The sequence below is a fragment of the Centrocercus urophasianus genome, unplaced genomic scaffold (assembly GCF_019232065.1).
Source record: "Centrocercus urophasianus isolate 14NV4802_14NV808 unplaced genomic scaffold, USGS_Curo_1.0 seq_23, whole genome shotgun sequence".
In the NCBI taxonomy this organism is placed as follows: domain Eukaryota; kingdom Metazoa; phylum Chordata; class Aves; order Galliformes; family Phasianidae; genus Centrocercus; species Centrocercus urophasianus.
In genome coordinates this window covers 1,017,972-1,037,121 of record NW_024884789.1, presented here as the reverse complement: position 1 = coordinate 1,037,121, position 19,150 = coordinate 1,017,972, and the positions used below count along the sequence as shown (strand labels likewise).

At 40.8% G+C, this 19,150-nt stretch overlaps 1 protein-coding gene across 3 annotated transcripts in view; it reads left to right on the top strand.

Annotated features, from left to right (window-relative positions):
• Positions 1–19,150, top strand: part of IQCH (IQ motif containing H) — a 70,658-nt gene that overhangs the window by 27,990 nt on the left and 23,518 nt on the right. For 2 of the 3 annotated variants that reach the window (XM_042824196.1, XM_042824195.1), the window contains 7 exons: positions 533–1,051; positions 1,686–1,752; positions 5,781–5,864; positions 7,840–8,015; positions 11,606–11,878; positions 13,723–13,914; positions 17,277–17,318. In XM_042824196.1, the coding sequence (XP_042680130.1) occupies positions 533–1,051; positions 1,686–1,752; positions 5,781–5,864; positions 7,840–8,015; positions 11,606–11,878; positions 13,723–13,914; positions 17,277–17,318 (1,353 nt within the window). The remainder of the gene's footprint in view (positions 1–532; positions 1,052–1,685; positions 1,753–5,780; positions 5,865–7,839; positions 8,016–11,605; positions 11,879–13,722; positions 13,915–17,276; positions 17,319–19,150) is intronic. The other variant, XM_042824197.1, reaches the window with a different exon arrangement.

Here is a 19,150-nt window from a genome sequence, read left to right as displayed (position 1 = left end):
GTTTCTGGCTGAAGATGCCATAAAATACAGTTCTGATGTTACAATACAGTTAAGATGCAAGAACATCTCTGTCTCAAGTTTTACCCTGGCTGAATTGATAGGCTGGAATGTTACCCATTCTCCTGAGATAAGTGGAGGTAACCTGATTTACTGTTGAGAATTGCTACTGCAATTACCATCTGATGTAGTCCAGTAAAGTGCTGCAGAGCTTCGTTTTTATATTTGATAAATGAAGCGTGGTTCCCATTTGCAATTAATGTATTTCAATAAAAATGCTGATACCCTTTCGTGACACTTGAGGTCTTGGTGCGACGGTGGTTTTTGCGGCAGATAGGGGATAAACTTTGTGGCTGTGATGTATAAATCAATGTAAGGAGCGTTATTTCGGATGCAGATTCCCCCAGTCCAATGATAAGTGGTAGTGCAGTTGTATGAGGCGGCCACACGTTTGCACTCGATGGCAGTTGCTCTCCATCTGTGGCTGTTCTCTTTGTGCAGCTCCCTCAAATGCCTCCCACGTCCCCCCTTACAGGATCCATCTCCTGACTGCAGCATTGCTGTTTGCCACGGCATTATAGACCAGACTGCTCCAGGCTTTCTGGCATTCAAACAACGTCACTGTTTGTCCTGGGGGAGCATTGTCTATTTTTTGGAACGCACAGAGAAGCTTCTCAAGGACTACGCCGTACCATTGGCTACAATCAGCTGTCAGAAGTTGGTGGAAGCGGCATCGGACTTTGCGCTTAACGAGAATCCCACCAAAAGTGACATACTGTCAGTGATAAAGAATCGATCGGCTGTGGAAAAGGTTTTAAATCGACCTGGCCAAAGATACAAAGGCCAAGGGGGTACTGAAATGGCGGCTATAAAGATCCAGGCAACGTGGAGACGTTTCCAGGCCAGGAGAGCCTACGCCCGATTCAGGCGGCAGCAGTGGGCATCAGGTGTGATTGCCATCTCTTGGCTCCTGCACAATCACATGGCACGTGTGAAGAAGACCCTGAAGGAATCACGTCAGAGACACCTGGAGAATTTTTACATCAGGGCCAAGGTGTGCGGTGCTACCAGCTGTTACGGCAGCTCTTCCTTTCTAAACATCTCTTGCTTCAGTGATCGCAATAAGCTGCTTCCATTTTTTTCCCCTTTAACCATACACTTGTCCGAGTATCATATTTCATCCTTCATCAGCGATTCAGCCTTTGTGGCTGTAAAATCTGTTGCGGTGTTTCTCTTGGAAATGTCCCTTCGCTTTGACTTCAGTGCTTCTGTCAGAAAATCAATGTTTTAACTGCATTACCTTAGCTCCCTATATATACCTTGTGGCACTTAATTTGCTGAAAAAAAATCCCTCTCTCGTCTACATTCCTGTCACCACTTTGTCAGAAAGTATTTAAGTTTGCAGACAGCCTCTTAATTAGTGCTCACAATTTCATTTATGTTTGCTTTCTTTTTTTTTTTTCATTCATATTCTGTTAATTAAGTGAGCAGCCTCTAATCTTCCCCTGCCAGTAGCTTCATGTAGCCACCTAATTAAATTAATTGGGGAAGATGTTTTAAGTATGTAATTAAATCAATTAATATAATTTATGCCTGGCTTAACTGTACAGTGGAAAAACAGCTGAAGTTTGACTAGATGAATCCACTACAGCTTCCTGTCACTGATCAATGCTCTTCTTGATTTTTAGCATCTGGCAGCCAACTGGAATCGCATCAGGACCTCCAGGAGGACTATTATCCATATCCCATCATTAGGTATAACACTTTTGCCTGCAAATCTATCAGCAACCTCTATTACCCACCACATTATGACTCCTTGATTGAGTTCAAGGAAGGCCCCTTGTTTTATTCAAATTGGTCTCGGCAGGAAAATGTTCTCGACATGATGAGAGTAATAACACAGGGCCTTCGCTCGAAACGGCGTTTAATTTGGGGATTAAGCAAATAAAGTCATTATGTGGGGGCCTCTATTCAGCGGAGAGGTGATTTGCTGTAATTTGCTTTCATCTGTATGAAATGAACTAAAAAGTTGTATTTTTCCCCCTGAAATAACAGATAATGTTTCCAGTCTCCTTTAATGATAGGAAAACACGGGCCTGTGCGTGTTGTTGCTGTTGCAGCAATAAGCCAGGATATTGCTTGTACACTGTTTTTAATCAAATGTGCAGTCAAAATGATAAGCTACATTCTCTGAAATTATTTAGTTCTAATTACGAGCAGATGGGATGCTTTATTTGCACCTAGGGCGCCTGAGCAAAAGGAAATGCTGTGTGAACAAGAATAATTAAGAAGTTGAATAGTGTTTTTTGCGCTTAAATAATCTGCAGTTTCATGTTAATTAGCACTAATGTAATTATTTAATTACATTTATGAATTGGGGAGCTTAAAAGCTGTTTTCTGCTAAGCAATGGCAAAGTGTAGGTGTTTAGAAATTAAAGAATGTGGTTTCTTGGGAATTTGTAAAATGCACCGATAATCTCTTAAAACACGGAATCGTGTCGAAATGCTTGTAATTTGATTTATAGTTTGTATTTACATTGCAAACTAATTGACCTGAGAGATTCAGGATTTCGTAAAGTGAATTGGTTACGGCTTGAATTAATGCAGGCTGTAAGTAAGTGTTAAGCTCTCGTTTTTTGGAGCCCAGGTAGCCTTTAATTCAATGATTCTGCTGACTGCGTTTAACATAAATATACATTTGATGAACAATTGTCTTTAATTACACCTTCATCTTAAAGTCTCATGTGAATATGCCAGGGTGTGGGTCCTTTCTCAGAGCGGGACCATTTAAAATTAATTTGTATATTCCAGTGCCCTGAGCTGGGTAAAAACGTGAAGGAGTGCATTAATACAGGAAAAAGCAATTATAAATTTAGGAGCCTGAATTCAGAAGTAGCAGAGCTGTTGCACAGCAGATGCTGTCAAAGTTATATGAAAAGAATCTCAGTGTAATCAAAACAGGTTAAGCTGAAACGTGAATCAGAGTGTCCACGTTACACCAAACTGCATCAGCCAGTGGGATTAAGAAAGCTTTGAGATTATTTCAACCTCTTAAGTAAGTTCTAGGATGTGGGTAAAGCTCAGTCCGTTCAGCTCAGCCATGACTCCATCGTCGCTCCGTGCTGCAGTTGCTGCAGCAGGGCACAAGTGGAACTTTCCCCTTCAGGAGAAACTCAGCAGCAAAGGTAACATGAGTGCAGATGTTTTCTTAGAGAATTAGGAAACCTCTTTAAGGAAAGCGTGGAAACACTGGGTTGTCCAGTGGAGGGATTTGAAGATGTTGTTTGAAAAAGTGATTCGTGCTTCTTTACGCTGAATTAATTGAGACAGTGGTCATTTCTGCAAAATCTGTAACATTTTGAGCCCAGCTATTAGCATTGGCATTTGTATTCTACTCTTTTCCAGTGATGTTTTTGCTCAGCCATATCTTGTCATGTTTGTTTGGGAACAGAAGTGCCAAACACCTCAGCAGCCATTCTTTTCTTTGCAGTCCCACTAAGGCTGCCTGGGTAGGCTGCTGGGAAGCTGGGCAATTGGAACAAATAACGTCTGTTCAGCTCAGGACTGAATGGCAGCTGACTTCAGCAGGGCTTTCTCTGTTGTTTTATTTGGTTTCTAATGCTGAATCTGAACAATCACAAAATGGTGTCTGAGTTGCAGACAGACACCAAGAGGCATTTTGACCAAATGCTGTTGATGGTTTCTGTCTTCAGCCTGGTAGGCCAGAAAGAGCCCCAAACTCTACACACACCTCCCCGATTTTGGCGTTTGGGTCAAGTTAGAATCTGGTCTTTCTTCTCATGCAAGTGGAATTCCAATAGACACTGATAGAATCCTCACTGAATTTCTCAGCAGTTTTCATTTTAAGAACACTTTCAGACTTCCATTTCTGGAAGTAATCCAGGAGCAGGGACAGCAAAGAGCTTAAATTATACTGCTGTGAGGAACAAATGTTTCCATTTATTTAGCCAAAACAAAAACTTCTGACTTGAGTACAGCTGAAAACAGAATATCAATTTCTTTGTGTAAAGATTGGTTAGCACTCTTGTCAGCTAGCATGATGAAAAATGAGCTGCAGGCTTCTAATCAGCTTTACTCCCACACTCTAACAGATGAATACACCTCTGCGATATTTGGGATTCGAATACTTTTTTAACTATTTGTAAATGATTGATGAGTTTTTCTACCCAAATAGCAGCACCTTATGCAGCCTGCAGTACATGCAGCAGAGCTTTGTGAGCCAGGAATAGTGCTTTTTTAAGCGGTTTCAGCTGAGCAGCAGGTGCCCTGAGTGTAGGGAGGGAAGTTAAATGCTATTTATTGCACCTGTCCCAGGCTCTTTGGAAGCACGTGGGGCTGAGCCCTGGGTCTCTCCTTTTCCTCCTTCCCCTTCAGCCATCTCCCTGTGGTGCCTCCAATTGTCCCCTCCTCTGTGCTGCTCCTTCTCTTTTCAAAGGTGGAGTTTGAAAGGTGTTGTGGATTCTTTGCTAAGAAAGGCACTCAGAGACAAGCGAGATTTATCAAGAAAATGGCAGTTATGGGCGTGAGGTCATGGCTGGGGCTGGATGGGGAAGTGACAGCAGGCCCCTTGCCATTAATTCCTACACCCGTTCTTTTAGTACTTCTATAACTCTCCCTACAGCTTAGCCCTGTGTAAATTGGGAGCAGTCGCTGAAATCGTTGCACATACGCTATCGTAAAACTCATGCAGGGCAGGAAGGCCCTCCTTGTCCTTTTGGTGACACTAAACTGAGAAATGAAAATTCGTGGTTCGTGCTTGGCGAGGCTGACCCTCCCCTGGTGGGGTGCCAAGATGCTCTGATGCTTTGTGCAAAGCAGCATTGCTACCTCACTCTAGAAGGTCCATTACTTACATTGATTGTCCTTGCAGTCAAAAACAGCATTACCATCTTCCAGAGTGAAAGCAAGGAAATATTTGGCAAATTTTTGTCCAGCGAAGCTTTTCTGGACTGATGGTGAGCAGATAGATAGCAGTGTTGTAAGGGTGTTGTTAAAGGATCAGGCCAATACTGAGCATTGAGCTGAACGCCCTTATTGATTTAATCACAGCTATTCCAGCCAGCATCTCGTATTGCGTGGCTCTGTGTTTGTATGAACACACTGCTTCGTTTAGACTCAACTTAATTTTTAAATTACAGGATTAGAGATGGTAGTCACAGTGGCCATGTCGTTTGCAGCAGTCCTTTTGAATGCAAATATGCAATCAGTTGGAAGTCTGACCTCCAGATAGGTAATCCTAGCTCAGACAGGCTGCCACTCATTCTTGCTCTGCAACAAAGTGATCAGGTACCAGTGAGACACCTCCATAATGAAGTGTTTTTGTTGCCTTTTATCTGTGTGAAGTACAAAGCTTACGGCTCTAGCAGGATTCTTGCTTAATGATGGTGTTATTTTTTTGTTTTCAGCATTTAAAAAACAATCCAACAGCACAGAAGACTTGAGCAAAATACTCAGAAGTGGCTGCAGGTTGAAATGATAAAGCTGTATAGGTCTGCAGCGTTTAGCCATTCACTTCAAATCTCATCACACAAAAACATGATGTTACATTGTGGAATCATGGAATCACCGAGGTTGAAAAAACCCTCCAAGGTCATCCCATCCAACCACGATGTAATTTATGCAATACTGTGTTTAGGATTTGAAACACTTATGGATTTTAAAATATAAATTGAAAGTAGCTGATTTCTCCTAAATGAGCATCAGGCTTTTTGTGTGTGTTTTTTTAACGTTCCAGTGGGGGTGACTTTGTACTTGTGTTCCAGGATATTCCCAGTGCATCCGAGAACGTATTCCAGATCTTGCTCTTCAACAGAACTTGCAGCTGGGAAGGCTGTGCGACATCCTGGGTACGTTACGAGCTGCCATTATCTGCCCGTATGTGTGAGCACAAGAATGTCGGGTGCAGAATTTCCTTTGGTATTAATGCTAAATATAGAGAACATACAAGCTCAGAAGCGACTGTGCTGTTTGCTCCTGTCCAAGTTATTCATAAGAACACCACAGTGACTTTTCTGACTGTGACAAGGTAAAGCAGCCTCATCCTACAAGGCGTGCTGAGCACCACAAACAATCAAAAGTGCTCAGTGTCCTACAGAATTAGGTAGCTAATCCTGCTAGAGTTCATTCAGGCTCATATGGAGAGAAAGATGTGCTGAAGAAGAGCAAGATCTTATTTAAACCAATTTTTTTTTAATTAGCAAGTGAGGCAAGAGACATACATTAAAAGTTTTTCCCTGGAACGACGGTCCTCTCTTAAGCAAAGCAAATGTAGAATATTATTTGTCAATGACCAACTCCATTGGCTCCCTGGAATGACATACTTTACTTGATTCATATATATTTCAGTATCATTATTATTTTATAAATGCCATTTAATAAGTTTGTAACAAAAATATATTAGATCCAGAAATTTACAGTTGCCTAAAATAATAATGTAATTGCTTTTATATATTATCTAGACACTAATATTGTTTTTCCACAGTACAGTTTTATTTTTTCAATTTTTTAACATAGGTTTTGGTTTTTTTTTTCTCTAAAGTGATAATTAGTAACTTAAAGGTACAAACTAAACATGCTATGCAGGCTGTCTTCGCTAAAAATCTGCAAACAGGAAAATTGCTTCTACTGTAAAATGTAAGGCAGACCACGAGTAAGATGCAAACTAGCTAATTATTACGTAAATTATTAACTATCTCAGTGCTTTCTCTGTGTCTAGCAAAAGAGCGTTGACACTTACGGTATTGTTTTTTCTTTACAACACAGAGGATCTCTGCTCGGTGTGACCTCTGTTAGCTAACCTGTCTCTGGAGCCCTACTACATCCAAGGCAGACTTGGATATATATGGGGCAGCATAAAGAGTAGTAAAATGTGTTGCAGCATGTTATTCACTAAATTCAAAGTGAAAAAGTGGGTACCATGTTCCTTTACAATGCAAGGGTGGGAGTTTGCTTGCTCCAATGCTTGCACTGGTTCTGGTTTGGTCCCATGCGGTGGCAGTTGTCCCTGGCACTTTCAGGGCTCTTGTTTCTGTGCCCAGCAAAGACAATGAAAGACTTCCTACTGATTTCAGCAGGAGTTGGATCAAAATCTAGGAGTGTTTTTTGGCAGTAAATTCTATTAATTTTGCAAGGCAATTAATCCATTAAGTCATCTATTAATATTTTAGAAGAGCCTAGTAGTTAAAATTTTCCTCCCCAGTGGCATATGTGCACGGCTGTCTCTTTCTCACCCCTGAGTATCTGTGTGCTCGGTGTCTTTCAGATCAAGTTGTTTCACATGCAAAAAAGCAGATTTTTGCACTGTGGTATTTAACTAGCTAATCAACACACTCACATGCTCAGCAATAGTTATTAATGGTATCCTACCGTGAGCTTTTGTGTGGACAGGACAAGAAAAGGAACAGGCCGTGCGGATGAAATTGTGATTTCATCAGCTTTCTGAACTTAATGGCTGGGTTTTATAATTTACTGAAGTTAATGGGATATATTTTTAAAGCGGCGCACAATTCCCATTGATGTTAATGTGAGTTGTGCTGATAAATCCCCCTGCCACTCTTTCAAAATTCTGCCCCCAATATGTTCTGCAGATTGAATTCTGGAAACCAGCTATTTCTTTGGGTTGCTGACCTGTCTTCAGAGAAATGCTGAAGCACAGAAAAAGCAGTTAAACCGCTAAGATTGGGGAATTAAAAATCTCAGGTTTATTTTCAGCGCTTTTTTAGCCAGGCTGTTTGTTAGCAAACGATCAGGAATCGTCAGATTGCCGTTCTGAATAGAGTCTACCTTTCTCCCAGTAATGAGCACTGTGCCCCTTTGTTTTAGATGCCAACGTGGACGTCATCTACATCTGCCCCCTTCATCTGAGTGAGGAGTTACTGCAGTATTACAATAAACTCCTGGGTCTGCAGGCAGCTGTTAGATCTGGGAACCCTGAGGACATGAGTGACCTGCAGGACAGGTTCAAAATTCTCACCCCTGAAGCTATAAACAGCTTCCCTGTGAGTTTGTCTTCTAATTACTACAGCTTGAGGGATGCAGTAAAATTAAATTGGAAATTTTATAACTCGTAACGCTCTGGTACACATCAGTGAAATATTATTGCAAGTTTAAGGGCTTTACTGATTAGACTACTAGTTAGAGCACTGGAAATAAATATCCCGGTTTAGTTTATAGACTCAGTTGAGATCGTCCTATATCTGCTATTTGCAGGCCGCTGTCCATTCGTACCATATGCTTGGGACTGTGAACTTGATAGATTTATATCTGTAAGCAGATCAGAGCAATAAACCATTCTTATTGCTCAAACTTTATTCCTGGGTTGCCCAGCATCCAATCATTCATGTGCTAGTCACGTTTCTTGCAATTAAATCCAGTTTAGAACTTTGGAAAGAACGGGACTTAGAATTGTTCAGATAATACAGATATTACTTTCAAACCTGGCAAGTCAGTTTTAAATTCATGTGCTGGGCCATGGTAAAAAAAGCAGACCTAGCTATTGCTACAGCACTTCTGATGGCACTGCAGTGCAGTGATCCTCTGCTACAGCGGAACGGAATTTTATATTGTAATTATTAATTATACAGGAGCTTTGCTAACATTTGATATCTATAAAATTCTGATACGTGTATGTCTCTCATATCTGTGCTCTAAGTCCTGTTTCAGGTTTCAATATATATACATATTAATAACCCTTTTCTAGTTATTTTGTTGAACAAATATTGGTTGTACCATATTTAGATTGAGATTAAGCAGAACATAAATCAGCTTTTTCTATGCAGTAAATGCGTTAGCTTTTCCATTGCATTTCTGTAGTAACATAACACATGTATGTCTGAACCAACTGCTGTTGAAGTAGTTTGAAACCACCCTGTAAAAAGTGCTTGTTACTTTCACGGTGTAACAGGGGGGCGTTGAGTCAGAGCTGCTGGCTGGTTTGGCAGCAGTTAAAGGGAGTTCTGTAGGTACGACTGTGTTTTGTTTTCTCTGAAGCTGGAGGAAAGCATCAAGTTGCTGTTTGTGTTCTAAGGAGCTGGGCTTTCCTTTAGTACTCACCTGTCATCTGAACACTGCTGTAATCTGCAGTCTGTAATGTGCTGGGCCAGAATTTGACCCTTCACCTTCAAAAAATATTGTTTGAATGGTAAATCCTTGATAAATACCAGTGGTATATTTTGTTCCCTTTCAATTGCACTTTGACTATTGTACCTGTCATTTCTCCCCCGCTCTGGGCTATTTTCCAGTACTAGTTACAAAATGTTGGAAACTTTAAAAGAGCCCTCAGTGTGAAACATGCTAAAAGTATCATCTAAAGCACATCATATTATGGACAAGCAAGGTGCTGCTCAACACGTTTGTGCTGACAGGAATGAAAAATGAGTGTAATGACCAATTTTGGTCACGGTGATTAGGTTGAAGCAGTTCCAATGTAAAAGCAGATCATTTTCAAGCATGCATCTCTTCTGTATAGCTATCACTGCTCCAAATTTCTGCTGAAATATCCCAAACAAACTTATTTTCCAGATGAAGAGCAAACAACTCTGTTGTTATGCAGCTGTGATTTGCTGGGAAATGTTTACACGCTTTGACATAGGGGGCTAGCCTTATTTCAAGGGCTGTGTGGTTCTTTCACAGGTACAGATTGTGCTCCTCGCCTAGTTACTGAATGCTGTGAAGTAAATTAGTGCCATCAATAACAACGGGCAGATGCAGGTTGAGCTGCACCTATGGCTGTTCAGTGTAGTACACCTCTTTATGTGCAAAACCCTCAAACTACCTTATTTTCACCAAGCGTATTTTTATTTCCATCCATTGCCTCATGTGTCCTAGACGTGTTTCTCTTATGTGTGGAAGAATCTGTACTTGTAGCTGCTGCTAGTCACCCACTGGTCTCAATGACCTTGGCATCTTCAAGAAGGAGACTGGGAGAAAGGGCTGTCCCTACACCTGCATCCTTGGGCAGATGCTAGCCATTAGACTGATCTCATGGGGCTCTGTGCAGCCAGGAGCAGTGATACGCTCTGCTGCTTCTCAGCTAGCAGCAAATTCAAAAGGGGGGGTGGTGGTTTTGCTCTCTTGGTGAAGCTGATGCCAAGTTCTCGGAGCTTGAGAAGTTTAAAACAAACCTCTTGGCTTGAGAACCAAGAGCTGTGTTTTGTTTAACCCACTAACCGTTATTCCATGCAGCACTGTGCTGGACTTCTGGGCATTACTCAGCTCTCCTGCTTTTACCTGCTTTTGCTCACGCCACCATGTATTGTGGCAGCCATACTGCTCTCAAAACAGAAATGAACTAGGTTTTACAGCCTGTTCCCTGCACTCCTTAATTAACTGTAAAATCCATTATTGAGAGACACAAAGCAAATCTCGTCCCTACATCACTGCTTGTGCCCCAGGGAGCAAGTGACCGAGGATGGCTATCGATCCTGTTCTCCGTGCGGCAGAACTGCCACAAGGCCGGCAGAAAGGGCCATCTCCACGCTTTTGTGACGGTGCTTGAGAGAAAAGAAACTGAATCAGAGCATTAAGGGTCTCTCTCCTTGCCCTCAGACTTGTGACTCCCCTTTTCTTACTGGAGTTTTGGAAAGTCTCTCATTTCTCTGAGCTGGAGATACGTCCCAGCTCTCCTTGCAGTTGGTCTGGCGCCTTTACAGATGGGCTTGGGCATTTCTTGGAGCTGTGTGTTTGGTACAAGAAAGTGCTGGGCAATTGGCAAAAGAGCTTTCCTCTTGTGCATTTCCATGGGCTCCCCTGTCTCCTTTCCCACCATCACCCCACCCAAGTAGTGGAATCAGTATTTCTTCTTAAGTCCATGTAAAAGAACAGCTGGTTCTTTGAAAGAACATAAACTTGGTTTCTCAGGCCTGGCAATCCCTTGCAAGGCTGTTCTGACAAGGAATGCTTTCCTGACAAGGGCCTCATTTAGGTAAAATGTCAATGTAAAAAAGTTGTTTTTTGTTGTTGTTTTTTTTTAATTCCTCCCCAAAAGTTGAAGCTCTTGTGCCTTTAAGCAACAAAAAATACTCCTCTCACTTTGAGCGTGCTGCGGTTGCATTTACAGTAGCTATCAGAACTACTGTATAATGGGAACGTGTATCCCCAGTAATTTAATGTGATCAGTGAAAGCTTTAGTAAATCAAAATGTTTTATTCTCAGAGAATTGCTTAAAATATGGCAGAACTGTATGGTGAAATACGTTCTCTGCTATCGGGGTTTTTCTTCATTTTTTTATTGATTTTTAGGCGCTTTAGAGTTAAACGATGCCAGCAGTGTTGCTGAGATGAATCACTATTATCCAAAGGCCACCAGCCTCTCTGCCGACTGACAGAAGGATAATTCCGCATGGATCAAATAAATACAGATGTGTAGTAATTAGTTCTATTCCCAGTGAGCCCATTTCCAACACACTAAAGATGTGCACGATTATGGAGCCTCACCCCAACAGCTTTTATCAATTTAAACTGCTAAGCTACAGGATAGGTCATAACCCAGCCTGCTATTAATAATGTATTTATTGTGTGTAACGTTATAAATTAGGTCCATGGAATTGAAAAGAACACCTTTTAACAAGAATAATGTTATCTTCATACAGAAGCATCACATGTGCCTAGCCACTCAGCTGAAGTACAGTCCCAAGACAATCCAAAGAATAAAGATCCTTATCCAGAGCAGAGACGCCTACATTATCGGAGGGGTTCCCCACAAAGATGATCTAGCAGTGGCTGACATGTTAAATGTGCCCATACTGGGCTCAGTGCCAGAAGTGGCTCATCTCTATAGTACCAAGTCTGGAAGTAAACGAATTTTTGCCAGTGCTCGTGTGCCAACCCCTCCTGGGGAATCTGACATCTACAGCCACGAACAGGTAAGCAGGACGTGCTCTGGGTTGTGTCAACGTGCAGGTGCCTATTTTCACTTGATAGGAGGCAAGCTTTGTACAATTGCCATGACTGTATTGATTAGAGCCTAAGTAGGTTTGATTAAATCGTGTATGAGATTGGGCTCCTTTTGGCCGTATCTAACCAAGTAAATGCAATTCACATCCTAGTCAGGAAGCAGTACAATTGTTCTGATATCTACACGTTCTTTCTTGAGAATACATAAGGCCTTTTGGTTCGGTTGTTTCAAACAGCTTGTGTTGCTGCTCTGTGGGTGAAGTCGTGGCCCTAATGAAATTAATAGGAGTTTTACCAGTGACTGAAAATAGAATGGAGGCTTCTGGAAAACTAAGTATTTGATGAAGGGAAAATTTCTTCCACTTAAGAAGTCAGCCCATTCAATTTGGGTTTTACTGAGCATATCTGCAGCTGAAGTTAACGTTGATAGGTTCAACTGTCCATATCTGCCAGCACAACAAGAAAGAGAACAAAACGCAAACTAGAATCACAAAGCACGAGAGTTTTCTGCAGTGTGCTCAGTTGGCACCAAACATGATCAGTAATTATGTATTTAGGTATGATTTGCAATGATTCTATTTAAAACGTTTCTGTTGTGTAGATAGAACCCATGGAAATAATCAGCAGATATTCTTACCGCTTCGAGAGGTTTTTCACATTCCTTTGCTTTTTATTAATCACCTTTAACTCTGAAAACAGCCTAAGCTACTCAAATACATCGCAGCTTTTATCGTAGATGAAATAAATATATGATCAATGATCTGTAAAACAACTGTTTGATTTATTGTTAAATAACTAACTTACATGAATCTGATACTTTTGATTCATAGCACGGTGTTATGGAAGTTCTGCAGCTGTTTGCTTGTATGAAATATTGATATTTTAGGTTAAATAATCAAAGCGAGGTGACACTATGTTAAAACAGAATTCAATTTTCACTTAAAGATAGCACATAATTCTTTATGATTGCTACAGTCCTTACAGTGTTATTGATCCTTTTCATTACTGTAGGGGAGTCATCAAGAAAAACGCATTTACGGGATTCTCACAAGCCACAAATAATGGCACCTGAAATACACATGTAATTGTATTTGAGGTTACTGAAAACCAACCAACAAAAAAAAACCCAAACACACAACAGAAGTCCCCAAAATTGCTATGAAAAATACCTTCTAGCCAATGAAAAAGATCTGGTGATACTTTTACCGGGTTCAAAGGCATCTGCCATTTCAAAGGAGCTACTCGCGTCCTACACCAGCTGGGCAGAAGGCACTTTAAAGCCATTTAGATCTGTGTATATATACAAATAAATAATTAGCATTTTAATAAAGCCTGCCTGGTAGCTGCTTCATATATTTATAGCCATATAATGAACTCTCTAGCAGGAAGATTTCACAGATGTTTGGCTGGTGTTGGAATCTGGCACAACTGTTTCTGTGATTCTGCAAACAGTGCAGCCCGCTCCATGCTATGCCCTGCCAGAGACATTTCTTGAGATTCTGATGTGACAAAACAGCCTGGACAGGCAGATCTCTCTGCAGAATACCTCTCTCCACATACTACAGGAGGTGCTCTGTTGCTGGCAGGTGCTCTGCCCAAGTGGGCTCAATACAGCACGAAGACCATAAATTCTTAATCAAAGAATTCAGCTTTTGCTAAGTATCTGAAATAACAGCAATCTGAGTAGCTCTAAGAAACAGAAACCATAGTTGGGAAATACATTTCCAAATGTTTGGGAACAGGGAGTTGAAAGCAAGGACCAGTTGACACTGTCACAGTACAAAAGCTCTTTGTGTGGTTGTGTGCTCCACAGCTGATCAGTGCTCTCAGCCAGCTGATTGTGGACAACATGGAAGTGCAGCGCTGGCTGTTCAAAATGAATGATGAATCTGGAGGAAACGGCACTGCCTTCTGTGATATTATCTTGCATTTGGAGTGCTACCACTGGGTTCTAAAGGAACGTCAGAAGCACAGCCCTGAGACATGGAGTGAGAAGTGGGCACACGTGAGTAAGAAAGGAATCTTGACTGGCGTCCCGGCTTCTTAATAGCCTCACCATAACTCTTTAGTCTAAGACACAGGTAAGAGCTGGTGTTGCAGAGTTCACAGTAGATTGTATGAACTAGCAGGCACCTGTAATTCAAATTAAAGCAAAGATATAGCCCCAAATACAAGCAAATGTTTGAAATCCAACTGTGGAACGAGTTCAGTACAAAGCATTTAGTTTCTATAGGTGGTGAAGCCTTACAGCTACGTAGGTAGATTGGAATTATTGGAACAAAAGCATTGAACTAATATGGTGAACAATACTAGTTGCTTTGAAACCACAAAGTGGCAACTTTTATTCTGTTTTGCTAAGAATTATTACTTCTGCACATCTTTCCTCACTGATAACTTTTAAACCTGTTAGCAATTTTCATCTGTATAAAACAGAACACTCAAGGTATCAGAGAACATTAGGCTCCTGCATACTTGGTTACAGCAGGCGTTCAGGTAAGGAGAGGGAGTGTGTAAATACTTCACTGAGGGAAACAGTGTAGCATGAACTCATGAACTGCGAGATGGGTAAGAATCCATGTGCTGGAGAGAGGTTGTAAGACGATGCATCTCAACCACAGAAAAATGGATCTGAAATTAGAGTTCATTAGTTCCGGGGTTCGGAGAACTATTTGTACTTTAAATATTCATTGGTACTTAAACATGTTAATTTCAGTAAGCATTTAATATTTCTGTGTGCAGTGCCAGATTCATTCCTCACGTAATGGTTTTAAAGCCAGAAGGAATGTGTACAGAAATAATTGTTTAATTTACATAAACTACTCGTTACAGCTCTCTTGATCTTTTTTTTTTTAATTCAATCAAAACTGTTTTGAAATTTTTGATTGAATTATATTGTATATTAAAATTTCGAACTGGGCTGCTTACAGTTCTGTTGCATTTGACAGCTACCGAATAATTCCGCATAACAAAACAGAGCTTATCATGTAAAACTGAAGCGCTAATTGCTCCTGAGGATCCCTCACTCTGCACAAGGCCGGCAATCCAAAGCAGAGCACTGGAGAGCTGCCCTGGTGGCAGAACAGTGTGGCACTGAGCAATCTGGAACATGAAGCCACCAGATCGTGGCCTCATCCTGCTCCCGCCGTCAGAACTGGAGGGAGGAGACGTGATGAAATGCAGTTTCACCGCGTCTAGTTCTTTGTGGATGTGAATTCCCTTTGCAAGCATTATTCCTTAGAGTTATCTTAGCATTCCTAATTCTTCCATGGCTAAGTGACTCCGAATAAAGGGGCGTAGTGATAGTCAGCTTTGTCTGCTTTCTCTTTCATACTCTGTTTATGTTAGGATTTGATGCAGCCAGGAGCCAATCCTTCAGAAGCCCTGAAACGTAATAATTTGTCATATGTTGGAAACTATATAGGGGATGTTGCATTTGATTTAATTTTCTAGTGTCAGCAGGAAAACTTCCATCCGTCCAGACTAGTTTTCAAGTGAGCTTCGGCAGAGTGAAACTTGCTGCAATTTTCAGTGTCTTGTTTGAGTACGTATGTTCAAGTGCTTCTGCCTTCTGAGATTAGCCCTCTCTTCTAAAATGGGAGACCTTTTTCATGTATAATGAATTGCAGTCTCCGCTGAGTATTGCTGTTGAGAGCAGAGGATTAAAATCATCCTTTGTGAAGGAATGCCATTGTAATGATACATGTTTAAGCATCAAATCGTTAGTTTATGAGCACAGGCATCCTTTAACGTCCCATTACAGTATGTACTCTTGCTTCTTTGGATAATGAAGACATTGTGTCATCGGCATAGGCTGCCACATGCAAAACATATGCTGGCAGGTTATTAAAAAATGCAGCTTTTTGATGAAAGACTATCCTGCAGGCTAGGAGTACAGTGAAAAGACTCTCTGTTCTGGTAGAATTATTAGAAATGAGGATATGACTGTAAGCACTAAATTATGTTAATACTTATAAATAGCATCATTTGCATAGCAGTTTAAGACACGATACCCAAATTTTCCTCATTGGTATGTCATAGGCAAGGTATTAAAAAATAATGTAGTTTTTGAGTTTGAAATGTATAAAAATCGATTCCATCTGAAAATGAGACTGATTTTAGGTTCCTCATTTCAAATACAGCACCGGGCAAGCAAAAATGCAGGCCAAGATTATTGATGTATTTTACCTTGTTAACGTATTGCAGCAGCTGAGTTATCCGAGCGATTAATTATTTTGCAGCTGCATAAGAAATAGAACTCACAAACTATGCTGAATGTCTCTGTAAGGCCTTCATCCTTCTGAAGGCTGGCATAAGTCTGCCAGCTGATCAGAAATGTCATCCTGAGGCCCAGATTTGAACTGTATTCAATATCAAGAGGACTGCTGTCACCATGTACGCTCATTTGGCAGTTGGGAGCCATTTCAAAAGGTATTTGTCAGTGCGAAAATCAGAATCTGACCACAGTTACAACCAAAAAAGGTCAGAAAGTACTGAGAAACCTCATCTGTTTGAGGGTATCTTGCAATGTGAATAATTATTGGAGGAGGCAAATAAATTCAGTTTTGTAACTGTTTAATAAATGCATATAAGATATCTGTGCAGTAGATGTTCTTATGCCATTATGTCATGGTTTTCCAACCTATTTTCTGTACCAATTCAAGCTTCAGTTAGTCCATTCATAGCAGAAATAGTGGTTCTGCTACTAATAGTGTACATAGAAATGCAGTAGAGAAGGTATTTAGGACAATTGGATGAGGGCATTTGAAATATCTACAGGAAGATAGCCCTAATGCTCACTAGAGGATAGTATTCTGAAGCATACTACGAAGCCAGGCATATTTTATTTAAAGTTAATATTTTTTCAGGATTTGGGGAAAATCTCACCTATGTTTATATGGATCCTTGCTGAGAGACTGTATAAATTATTGGAAGAGAAAACTAACGGTTATTAAAATTGCTGTCTGTATCTGGCTTATTGGGGTTCTGAACTGTGAGTTGTTGGATGGTGGGGGTGGGAGAGTATATGGGTAATGAGTGTGCTGTTTTGCTTTCATGCTGTTACCTGGGCACCCAACTGTGGCCGCTGGCAGAGGTAAGGTTGGAGGCTAAGCTGACCTCACACAGCCTAACTCATAACTTACAACGTGTGTTATTAGAGGTGCTTGTCTTGTTTTGGAATAGACAGCAGGCTGTCGAAGTCTGCAGTGCCTCCTAACTCAACCTCAGTCACTTGCACTGCCTTTTGGATGCAGGATGACACTGCCTTGCTGTTAACACCTCTTCCGTTCTTCCAACAAGATAAGATCAATAGTCAGATTAATTTCAGAATTAACTTTTATTACTCTGCATCTCTTATTTAACCACCAGGATCAGCAACGTGTTGTGAGTTTACCTAGCAGCAACGCTAAGGTAAGTAAAATCAGGCCGAAAAAAAAGGAGAGATGCATGGGGATAAAGAGGAAAAGAGCTGAAGTACAAAAATAGAACACAAAACCAGGCAACAAATATCTCTTGAATGAGCCATTGTAATTGGCCGTAGCCACGCAGCCATTTCAAAAGTCTCCATTAAGTATCTGTTGTAGAAGAGGAAAAGCTATTTAATGTGCTTGGGCAGCCTCCTGTTTTAAATGTTCGAGTGTTTGAATCTCGTTGTCTCCATTTGTGTCACCCTATTTTGTCACGGTTTCTTTTCCCTATAGACCGTGTCTTGGTTAATTCACTAAAACGCATAACAGAAAATCAAAATCTTTTCAAAAGGCAGTAAATCCAGAACATCCAACTCCTGATCTGAGTTGCACGAAGCGAAATTCAGATGCTGGTTTCAGGATTGTATGTGGATTGCTTCTGAAAAATTATAGTTTCAAAGGCCAAGATAAAATGCTATGAAATTATGGGTTTTTCTTTAAATTTAAGTGGTTTTGGTCAACATTCAAATGCCCTGTAATGAGTAATTAGATAAACTTTGCAGTTGCCTGGAAATCAGGATGAAGAAGCTTTTAGCTGGTTGAATGAGCTGCATTCATTGTAAGAAACCTGAAGCTTAGGTACCGTATTCTCTTTCTTTACTGAAGGAAGAATTCAGACTAAAGAGCGTGCTTATAGACAGCTCAAAATAAAACCACCCACGGTACTCTCAAAGAGACACAGAAACACAGCACCATCAGCACCCTGATTTCTGACTGGTTTTGAACCATGTGGAGCACAGGGGCTCTGAAATAAGGCTCTGCCATGCTGCCCTTGTTTGCACGCAGTTGTAGGTGTGCAGATTTTTCCAGCCTGAAGAGGGCCAGGATCTGTGGCAGAAACACAGAAGGTACATTTGCAGATTTCTGACAAGCTTTTAAAATTTCTTCTGTCCAGTATGATACTTGGTAGTAAAAGAGAAAGATTCCCTAAGACTTCAAGGAGGACCTGATTGTTGGTGAAGCTTAACAGTTGCTGGTTGTTTCCTGCTGTGGATAGTGCTCTGTCAGCAGTGTATCCTAAACCATTTGCAGATAGTGAATATTTAAGCTATCTGCAGTGCTCTTCTTACTCAGTTTATTGGTATCTCTGTGTAACTGCTGAAGCGATGTTTTGGGTGATTCCTAAATCCTAAGCAAACCAAAGCCTGACAATTGTAGTCCTTGCTTAAATGGAAGCCACGACATCCATTCCTGAGAGTGGGAATAATCAGATATGCAAGCTGTTGGTGTGTATGTCCTATTGATTTAATATGCTTCTAATCAGTACATAAAGCTATAGGCCTGCAGTGTTAATTTTTCATATGCTTACAAAGTACCCTTTGATTTTCTGTCACGCGTTAATTACAGCGTTTTGCCATTAAATAGGAAGCTTTGTGTAAACTAATTACTAGGTAATCATTGTCTACCGCAAGCATGCTGTTTGTACCTTTTATTTTATTCTAAAAATGCACAGATCTCGCAGTCTGGAACCACTATACCTTCCAGCCATTAGCTCTCACTAATTCATAGCATTATTGTGTTAAGATTGTAGGAGTTGTAATTGTTGTGGTATCAGTGCTGTTAATTACCGGAGTAAACAGTTGAAATGGTGCCAAGGTCTATTGTACAAGGCAGAGGAAAGGAGGTTTAAATGTTACTTCCACCATCTGGGGACTAGAGTAGAGGCAAATGCTGGAAAACAGCAGTGAGGCAATATCAGAACTTCAGCTCCAGGGTTTGAGGCCATATGGATCCCGAATATTTTGAATCAATTGAATTTAACTGCCAGTTTTTAGC